The following is a 10082-nucleotide window of genomic DNA, read 5'->3' as shown; positions in this document are numbered from 1 at the left end:
TAATTCCAAAATTCTAAATTAAATTATATAGCAAACTAGGTTGGCACTTGCTAATTATGTTTTAAACAAAGTTCATGTACAAGATTCAATAAAATTCAACTCCCAAGATCACATCTCTACTACTTAAAAAATAAGAGGTGCTTCCTTCGTCCATAAAAAAATAATGAAAAAAAATTAAAATGTCCGACTCCTATATCCGAAATAGCAAAAAAAAAGGTCCTGACTCCTATATCAGATTCGGTCTTAGAAACGGAAAAAAAATTTGACTTTGAAAAAAATTGATGTGCCGGATTAAAGATCTGTTTGCAAAAACGGAATCTACAGGTCGACAACATTCCATTTTTATATGATTTTAATTTTTTGGTTTGTACTTTTATATTTGAGTCCCTGTAATTTTTATATTTATATTTGAGTCCCTATAATCTTGCAACAAGGTACTTGAGGTCGTTTTTGTTAAAAAAAAATAAAAGAGAAAGAGAACAAAGACAGAAAGGTGCATAAAAAGAAAAACCGTAAAAAAAGAAAATAAAGAAAAACAACAACAACAAAAGTTTTTTCCCCTGAGTGGCCAAAAAAACTGTAGATCCGACGGGAAAAAAAATCTGATTCATATAAAAGGCAAAAAAAAAAAGTGGTGACAAAAAAAGCTAGATCCGATTCCTTTAAAAACAGAAAAAAAAGTCTAATTCCTATAAAGGCGAAAAAAATCTAAAAAAACATCTTAAAAAGTTTGTTCGATTCCCTAAGAAAGTGGCGAAAAATAGTTCGTAAAAAATAAAAAGCTGGTTCGTATAAAATAAAGAATGCAAGAGAGAAAAAATGGAAAGGGCGAAACAAAATCTGATTTCTAACCAGTATATATCTCTTCTCTATCTCTAATCTAACTATTTAAAAAGAGAAAATGCATGAGAAAATAAAAACGGTTAAAATAACGTGTGAGGCAAAAGTCAGAAAAAAATGCGCAAAAAAACACGCTAAAAAGGTTTTCCATTGTCAATAATAATAAAAAAAGACGCGCGAGAAAAATTATTTCCATCATCGGTAAAATATTTTAAAAAAACATGCGAGGAAAAAACTGTTGAAAAAACACGCCATTTCTAAAAAAATAGTTTTAAAAAACCGTGCAAGAAAAAAACACCGTCTATTAAAAACAAATCGCTCTGAAAAAACTGTCAGAAAAAAACTAAATTGATGGACGCTCGAGTCGAATGGGATCCATCGATTTTTTGCCATCTACTACATGGCTTTATTTCGTCATATATTCTCGTGTATTAGAAAAAAAGCAAAAAAGAACCTTCGAAAAAAACAAGCAAAAAAACGTGCGAGAAAACAAGAAAAAAACACACGAGAAAAAATATGGTTTTCTTCGTCAGTAAAAAAAGCAAGAAAAAACATGGTAGGAAAAAACTGTTAGAAAGAAATACGCCATTTCTGAAAAATGGTTTGAGAAAATCACGCAAGAAAAAAACACTGTTTATAAAAAAACAAGCCGCTCATTAAAATAGATACATCGTCATTGACATAACTATGCATGAAAAACGTATATTGTTATTAGAATTTTTTTACCCGTTGCAACGCACGGGTATTTTTTCTAGTAACCTAAATAATGGAATATCAAAGGATGTGCGATATATTTAAATGCAGAGAAAGCTCTCATATTACAGACAATAATCTTGCTGTCAGGAAGACAGAAAATAATATAATTTATAATGACTGTCAATTGTATTAAGAATTTGATTTAAATGAAATAGATGTATAAAAAACTTCATCGCTATTTGAAGATAATTCATTTACTATTTTTCGTGCTAAAAATTTTCATGTCAAATAAAACAAATGGTTGGAAAACACTAAAGTGTCATTTGTATATAACTTGAAAAAAGAATTAACCTATATATTCACCGTATGATTAAAATTTATAATCTATCTAAACCTATACTAATTGGGCATTTTCTAGAGCCACCACTTTAATTAGAAACTTTTGGCCATTGATTATCTAGACTAGATTGTGTTTTCAAAACCGTAGATTGTAAAATCAACAGCACGTTTAATATTGGGGCCACTGCTAAAGTGTTGAAGTCCGTATAAATATTGTACGTACATGATTGTTCATAGATTGAGAATCCACATTAATAAACGTGTTTGTTTCTATCTGGAGTTTGTTTGTTGTTTTACCGTATATACAGGATTTTCTCAAAGTTTCTAAATTATCTCTCGGACTTGCCTTAATCTAATAAATTAGTGTTTTATACACTATTACAGCCAACAGAAAGGCAGAGAGCCATATATAGGTGGTCGATGGCATCAGCAAGGGACCTCCTTAATCACCATGTAGCTAATCCTCTTTGGTACGGTATTGTATTTGTGGATACTCATCTTTACCTATATCTTTACCTCTACTATTATAAAAATTGAAGATATTTTTACCGGTACTTTGTTACGTTATCCGTGTTTGAGTCAATTTTTTAATTTTATTTTACGTTGTCTGTTAAAAAGAAAAAACAGTCCGACTCAAAGAGGTAAAAAAAAAAAGTGTCCGACTCAAAAGCGATTAAAAAAAACCTTCTGTCGTCACTCATCAGTGAAAATAGGAAAAAAATCATCTAGAGTCCGACTTCCGTAAAAAGTCTTGCCACGGGTATTTTTTCCGACTTTTTACATGCGATTGAGTTTTTTTCGCACGCAATTAGGCTCTTGGTTTTTTTTCTCTTTTTTTTAATCCGATCACGCCTCCCTGGCGCTTTTGTTTTTTTTATCAATTTTTTGTCACCGGTTTTTTCTCCCGTGCGATTTTGGTTTTTCTCATCTGGTTTTTTAATCCAATCATTCGCCGCACGCCTCCCGAGTTGAACCCAGGCACCGTGCCGCCACCATATCGATTGTGCGTTTTTTCCTCCAATTTGATTGCAAAAATCGATTCCTCATTCCTCCCTTATCATTTTCTCCATTATTTTTCCTTTCGATTCGGTTTTAATTTATCGGATTTAATCTCCTTTAACAATTGCGATTCCTCATTCCTCCATCATCATTTTCTCCATTATTTTCCCTTTCGATTCGGTTGTAATTTGTCGGATGTAATCTCCTTTAACAATTGCTGATGATGATGGCGATCTTCCCCGATCATTTTTATCCCGAGTTTTGCACTTTGATTTTAGAAAAAAATGAAAAGAGGTCATCGTGGATCAAAAAACCTCAACCAATTTTGGGTGATCGAGAAAGATTCGGCCGGATTTCCGAATTTGATGGGGAAATAAAGAGTTTTACACTCTAATTTTGGAAAAAACGGGAAGAGAAGATTGAGTGAATTAAAAACGCTTAACCAATTTTTGGTGATCGAGAAAGATTCGACCAGATTTGATGGGAGATTTGCTCCGGCAACCGTACGGCCACGGGACTAGCAACCGTACTGCCACGGGACTATCTTCGGGAGACTGGCCTAAGGTTAAAATGGAAGGAAGGCTATTGACCCTGACCCTAAACCCAGCAAAAAATTTTCATTAACTTTTTCAATTATAATGTATATAGCGATCCCAATATTTCAATTTATTGCTCAGCTCTTAATATATCAGTAAAAAAACATCTTTACCCGTTGCAACGTACAGGTATTTTTTTAGTTATATAAAAATTCAAGGTGTTTTTGCCACTGATTTCGTACGTCATGCACAGTAGTGTATTTTTTTATACGACTCTTTTTTATCCGACTCCGTCTCCGTACAGTGCACGATTTTTTTTCGGTTATCCGACTCCGTCCCCGCACCAATTAGAGAAAAAAAAAAGAGATAAAGATAAGGCACACGCAAACTTTAGTTGCTAGCTTCAGGTAATATCTATTATAAAAATTCAAGGTATTTTTGCCACTAGATTTCGTACGTCATGCAAAGTAGCGTATTTTTTTATCTGACTTCGTCTCCGTACAGTGCACGATTTTTTTTCGGTTATCCGACTCCGTCCCCGCACCAATCAGAGAAAAAAAAGAGCTAAAGATAAGGCACACGCAAACTTTAGTTTCTAGCTTCAGGTAATATATATGTCGTTCCTATTTTTTTTATATAGAATCCAAGTAAATCAATATTGCTTTACTCGGATAGAAAAATCATGATCATAGGCTGAGTAAATCAAGTCTATTCTTTATCTATTATAAAAATTTAACATGTTTTTGCCAAAAAAAAATTTCTTACATCGTCCCCGTAGTAGGCGTGATTTTTTTTCCGACCACCACGTATAGTGCGCCTAAATTTTCCATCCAAATTGCTCCCCCAGATCAGTCCTTCAGGCCCACTTTTCTCAAATGCCAATATGAACACCACAAGAGCACCCTATATTATCTGAACACCACAAAAACGTTGCATACATCCTATCTATCTACTATTATAAAAATTGAAGCTGTTTCCACCAAATTTTTGGTACGTTATCCATATTTGAGTTGGTTTTTTAATATTTTACCTTTATCTATAATCTATCTTTATAGTACCTATAATAAAAAAAAGAAGCAAGGATTCCATGTATTCGATTTTGTACATCGTCCATACGTGTCTAATCCGTTGCCGCGCACCTCCAGCTACCACGACACCGCCCGGGCCAAACCGGGGTACCCTGTATAGAGGGAGAAGGCCGCCCCAAGCCCACGTGGCGCCCCCCTCGGGGGTCGGGCCCGGAGTTGGAGCGGCGGCTACCTCCCATTCTTTCTAGGTGTCGGGCCACCCTGACCCCCTCCACGCTCTGTTTCACATATGTGGCCTGGGCGGGTGCTCCCCGCGCCAGCCTACCGCATTTAAAGAGGTCTTGTCAGCTGCGGCACACTAATGGGCCACTTGCAACCGGAATGACAAATGTGACGGCGGCTAGCAGAGGGCGTGGCTTGCGCCTCCCCCGTCTTGTCACCATTAATGTGGGGCTTCATGCCTCTCATTTGGACTCGCACCAGCTTTTCCCAAACTGGTCCGTTTGAGAGATCCCCTCCCAATTGTGGGGCCGGACAGTCGAAAGTCGACAACAATTAAGAAGGAATGACATGTGCGTCCGCCCGTGACGCTCGGCGTGATGGGATGGGGCCGATGCTGCGGTGAGGCTCACGTGGCTTCACACGTCGGGAGGACAAGACACCCATTAATTACCTGTAAAGAATGTTTTCCTTTCCCTTGAAGCTAGGTCTTGGGCCTTTGTGGTAATCCCTTAAGATATAAAAGGAGGTCTATGCCTGAGTGAAGGGGGGGGGGTCGCAACTCAGAGAAAGAAAGCATTTGTATTCTCCCACCAGAATCAACCACATACAGGAGTAGGGTATTACACTTCTACAGCGGTCCAAACCTGTCTAAATCGCTTGTGTCTCCATCATTCCCGAGGGGCCCGACCCCTCTGCATCTTCCAACATCGACTCTCAAAGCCTCACCCGTGTCCCTGGTTCGAACAAGGAAGGGGGTCCCCACAGTGCCCCGCTCAAGGAGTTTACCCTCCGACAGTAGTTTTAGAGCAAGAGGGTCTAGAATTACCCGTTGTTGGCGGCACTACATTCTGTGGCACAGCTTGAAAAATTGGAATATTAGTCTCTCGGATTTCCAGTATTGGAGCATTAGCCCGGATTTCTTCAAGATTACTCTCCTTATCTTTTGAGTTCCCTACTTTATTATTTTCTAAGAAGATAGCGTGTCTAGTCTCCACAAATTTAGTGACACGGTTTTGAGGAATTTCAATCTAGTTTATCCCCTCCTTCCATCTTTCCTCTACTGCTCGACAAAATAAAATTAGAATGCAACAACAGTAGAGCTTAAAACCTTAATTGGACTCATATCACTTAAAGATTCATCAAGCTGAACCACTTCTCGGTTTAAAATAAAGGCAAATATGGCTTAGGCAGGGATGATGAGATTATGAAGGATGGATTAGGTAAAAGATCAGCTCTGATACCACAATGTTGGAGTTCTAAATTACAGGATCTTATTACTTTAGCTTATAAGCAATTACATTTACTCGAATTACAAATTAATCTACTGACCTGCACTAGAAGCCATTGAAATTGATTCCTCTGTTTTTCTTCTTGCCTTTTCTTCTTCTTCCTTCGGCTTTGCTTTCCTTCTTCACGCCGTTGGCTGAGATAGCGTCACGGCTTTAGGGTTTGGCGAGAGATTAGAGCATTCACTCCTCTCTACGGTTCTTCTATTTATAGCACTGGTGGGACTCGGGAGCTTATCTCCTATAATACTCAAAATTAGTTTTAACCGACGGTGGTAGTGGATCAAGGTGTTGTTTGTTGAGGCCCTCAATACGCATCCCCCAGGGTGCCATTTCCTACCTGCGCTCCATGACCTCGTTGATGCACGACCGTGCCAACGAGAAGCAAACTCGCCAACACAACCGCTGGAGCCAGCTTGCAGCGGCGCCGTATGCGGCGGCATACTGATTCCATGGCATCATGTGCAACAGCCCACATGAGCACGAGCACGAGCCACACGAGCACCGCGAAGGATCCGATCTAGTTGGATCCATAGCTGGTTGACCTGATCTGCTCTCCTCCATGGGTTAATTTCTAGATTATCACCGGATTGGAGCTTTGGAATGTTTGGGCAGGGAGAGATTATCACCGGATTGGAGCTTTGGAATGTTTGGGCAGGGAGAGGGCAAAGGAAGGGGAACGAGGGAAAACGAGAACGTGCGCATGCGGAATTTTCCGGCTGGTCGCGAGAGGAGAGGAGTGGATAGAGGTGGGATTGAGATTTATTTTTGTGGGTCCCACCAAAATCGATTATACGCTGCAGTTATCGAACTAAATATTTCATTCAGTTTCTGTGGTCAAAACACACCGACGGCACACTAATGTTTCTCTTAGAAAAAAAGTTAACAAACTACCTTTGTTCAACGGAAACATATTGTCTGTTTAGTAAATTTTGCACATTCCCTGTGTATTTTTCCTACAAAAATATATTGTTCTGTTCCGAACTATTTTGTAACAATTCGGCCATTCAACAACAAAAATAAAACTTTCTGGAGAAGAAAGGCCCCATCGTTTTCTCCATACAGCATTAGTCGCCGCTAAAATTTAAATTTTAAAACTTAAATATAATATTTGAAGTTTGTTCATCGAAGTTTATTTTTCAGTATTGGTATTTTAAGTCACTAAAATACATATATAAAAGTTTTATATATAAGTTATTATTATTTTGCTGTTATTATTATTTTGTTAATGATACGCTGAATGACCTATTATCCATTTTTAAACTATCGGGACGAAACTTTTCGAGATCCGTTGTACATTTGCAAGTTGTGGCCCCATCAGCTGCTGGCCCCACTATCATTGATGGCCCTAGTTCTAGCTCATCATACTTCAAGAAATAGAGTTCTCATTCCTGATCCGCTCCAAGATACAGTTACTATGATACAGTACATCGTATGCCCGACTTTGCTTCTGCTGTCCGCAACATCAACAGTTAGGGTTTGTCTAGTTCCCAAACAAATTTTTTCACAATGTCACGTGAAATGTTTGGACACATGTATAGAGTATTAAATGTAGAAAAAACCAATTACACAGTTCACCAAGAAATTGCGAGATGAATCTTTTAAGCCTAATTACGCCATGATTTGACAATGTAGTGCTACAGTAAACATTTGCTAATGGTGGATTAATTAGGCTTAATAAATTCGCCTCGCAGTTTCTTGGTATAATCTATAATTTATTTTGTTATTAGACTACGTTTAATACTTCAAATGTGTGTCCGTATAACGGATGTAACATGCAGGGGTAATTTTTTTTTGTCAACTAAACAAGCCCTTACTATGACACAAGTACCTTGGTCGAAACCGAAAGGGGTGTCCTTTCTCTCCACTAGAGGAGTTCGGGCTTCAACACCTATATTCTTACTTACTATCGATCCACAGTTTGAGAAATTTTAACCCTTAAATACCCTTATCTATCACCCACCAATATAACTTTTATAGTAATTAATGGAATTCTGGTCCTTTATTTTGAAATAGAGGGATACATGTGTTTAAGAGTGCTCAACCTGCTGGGCGCATTACTAAAAATGATTTTTTTCTTAGATGCCTCATTTATTTTTACAAACAGGCTATAATGGATACAGTATCCAGTAACGACATATTAGGAAAATCAATTTTCACATATGGTCCTGCTAAGAAGCCAGAGACTGCATTCGTATGTGGCCACAAATCCATCTCTTCCTCTCCTTTTCTCTCATGTTCTTCCCCTTTTTTCTCACAGTCTCCTTTATTTTCCTCTCCTTAGTCTCTCCTTCCTCATCTCCTCTCATTTCGTCTCCTCCCTTTATCTCACCACTCCTCGACAACCAGCCACCAGAGGCCTCAGGAGGAACATGTGGTAGGAGAGGGCGGTGATAGGACCGGCGCTGGCTGCTTGACGAGTGGATCCGCCATCGTTGGATCCCCGATGTGATGATCCGGCAGTGGCAGCTCCACGATGGCTCGATCTAATGGCAGTGGAGGCATCGGATCTAGCGCTACGAGAAGATGTGATGACAATGGCGACAACTAGGATGACAACGATATCCTCAAGAGCGGCGGATCCGGCATTGCTGCCCTAGGGAGGGGTGGTTTGCCACCGGAACTGCGGGGACGACGACGGCGGCCTTGAGTAAGCAGCAGTTTCAAGAATGGCATATCAGCCGCCGTGTTCCTCCAGCTCGGAAGTGGTGGATCCGCGGCCGCTCGGAAAGGGAGTGACCACTAACGACCATGGCAGCCTTTGGAGCGGTGGTGATCACGTGCTCCGAGCACTACCGTAGAAACAACGACGGTTCCTAGGCACGGGAGCGAAGACGGCGGTGGATAAGAGTTAGAGTTTCTATTTTTGGATTTCTTGATTTATATGTGGATATTATGGATACCCCATACCCACACGGCATGTATATTCGACTTAGTATGGGGGTACTATGTATAGATAGAATATCTTTAAAAGGTTTCGGGTTAAATGTCTAAACTTGTATATCAAGGAAGCACCCGGGATTCTAGTAGGTTACGATTGTATCTTATCTGTAACTACCTATTCCGTTAGAGATATGGGTTGTACTTTGTAATACGGACCCCTTCCCCTATATAAGGAGGGGTCCGGGTGCCTCTTGGGACACGATTTTTCTCCCAGATCATACGATCAATAATACACTCGGCGGATCAATCCCCGGACAGGAGTAGGGTATTACATCTTATTAAGAAGGCCTGAACCTGTATAAAATTCTTTGTCTCTAAACCCATCCACTTTTCCATCTTGATAGCCACCCCCTTTTAGTATTGCCGAAATCTTGTTTCGACAGTTGGCGCACCAGGTAGGGGTAGCGTCAAGTTCATCGCTGACTAGTGCGATGGGTTTCGTCTCCGATATCAATGACTTCGTCTTCCCTCCCGGGCAGGCATTCCGGTTGGGCAACCTCGACTTCATCACCAACGACTTCGGCAAGATTTCTCTCCTCGACTCAGATTCGAACCAGTCAGGGAGAGGCCAGGTCTCCGCCCCGTTCGGTATCCCGAACTCGGCCGAGATCTACTCCAAGATCATCTCAACCGAGTCGGCTTCAAACCACTCGGACGAGATTCAATCTACTCCGACACGACTTGATCAAGACGATGGGGCCTATCCCTCAATCCTGATGAACCTCCCCGACGATTTGGCTGCTGTCTTCACCACAAGGGCGTCTTCTCCCTGTAGGCCTAGACGGGATCCGGCCTCGGCCCCAATCCAGTCTTGCTCCAGGGATGTCGGCGTCATACTCCAACCTCTTGGGACAGTTTCGACGGAAGAATTGGATGGCTACCTCAGCTCCCCTGGTGTTGATTCTCGACCGACGGAGATCCTCGAGTACGACGACTTCGGCTACCACTACGACTAGAACAACCTCGACGACTTCGAAGAAGGCTACGAAAACAGCTACACGCCTCTCTTCTTCGGCGTTTTCATGGCTGACAACGAGACGGAAGAACAGCGTCAAGCCCGAGAAACAGAAGAACTGCGCACGCGACAAGAAGCCGAGCGTCGCCGACTGGAGGAGGAGCGTCAAGCACAAGAGCGAGACCGGCTGCAGCGTGAGCAACAGGAGCGTGAACGAGCCGTGAAGGAGGCTGAGGAC

At 40.7% G+C, this 10082-nt stretch overlaps 1 protein-coding gene and 1 long non-coding RNA gene across 2 annotated transcripts; one reads left to right on the top strand and one right to left on the bottom strand.

Moving 5' to 3' along the window:
- Positions 1-5755: 5755 nt before the first annotated feature.
- LOC107278508 (uncharacterized) lies at positions 5756-6663 on the bottom strand. The gene is made up of 2 exons (XR_001541302.3): positions 6287-6663; positions 5756-6187 (listed from the first exon to the last, which is right to left on the bottom strand). It is a non-coding gene; the product is annotated as an uncharacterized lncRNA (long non-coding RNA).
- Positions 6664-9320: 2657 nt separating this feature from the next.
- LOC136353941 (uncharacterized) lies at positions 9321-9845 on the top strand. The gene has a single exon (XM_066305335.1). It carries the CDS (start codon positions 9321-9323, stop codon positions 9843-9845), a length of 525 nt encoding a protein of 174 aa, XP_066161432.1.
- The last annotated feature ends 237 nt before the right edge of the window (positions 9846-10082 follow it).

Source organism: Oryza sativa, chromosome 11 (assembly GCF_034140825.1).
Source record: "Oryza sativa Japonica Group chromosome 11, ASM3414082v1".
Classification (NCBI taxonomy): Eukaryota; Viridiplantae; Streptophyta; class Magnoliopsida; order Poales; family Poaceae; genus Oryza; species Oryza sativa.
This window is presented reverse-complemented; position numbering and strand designations above follow the sequence as displayed.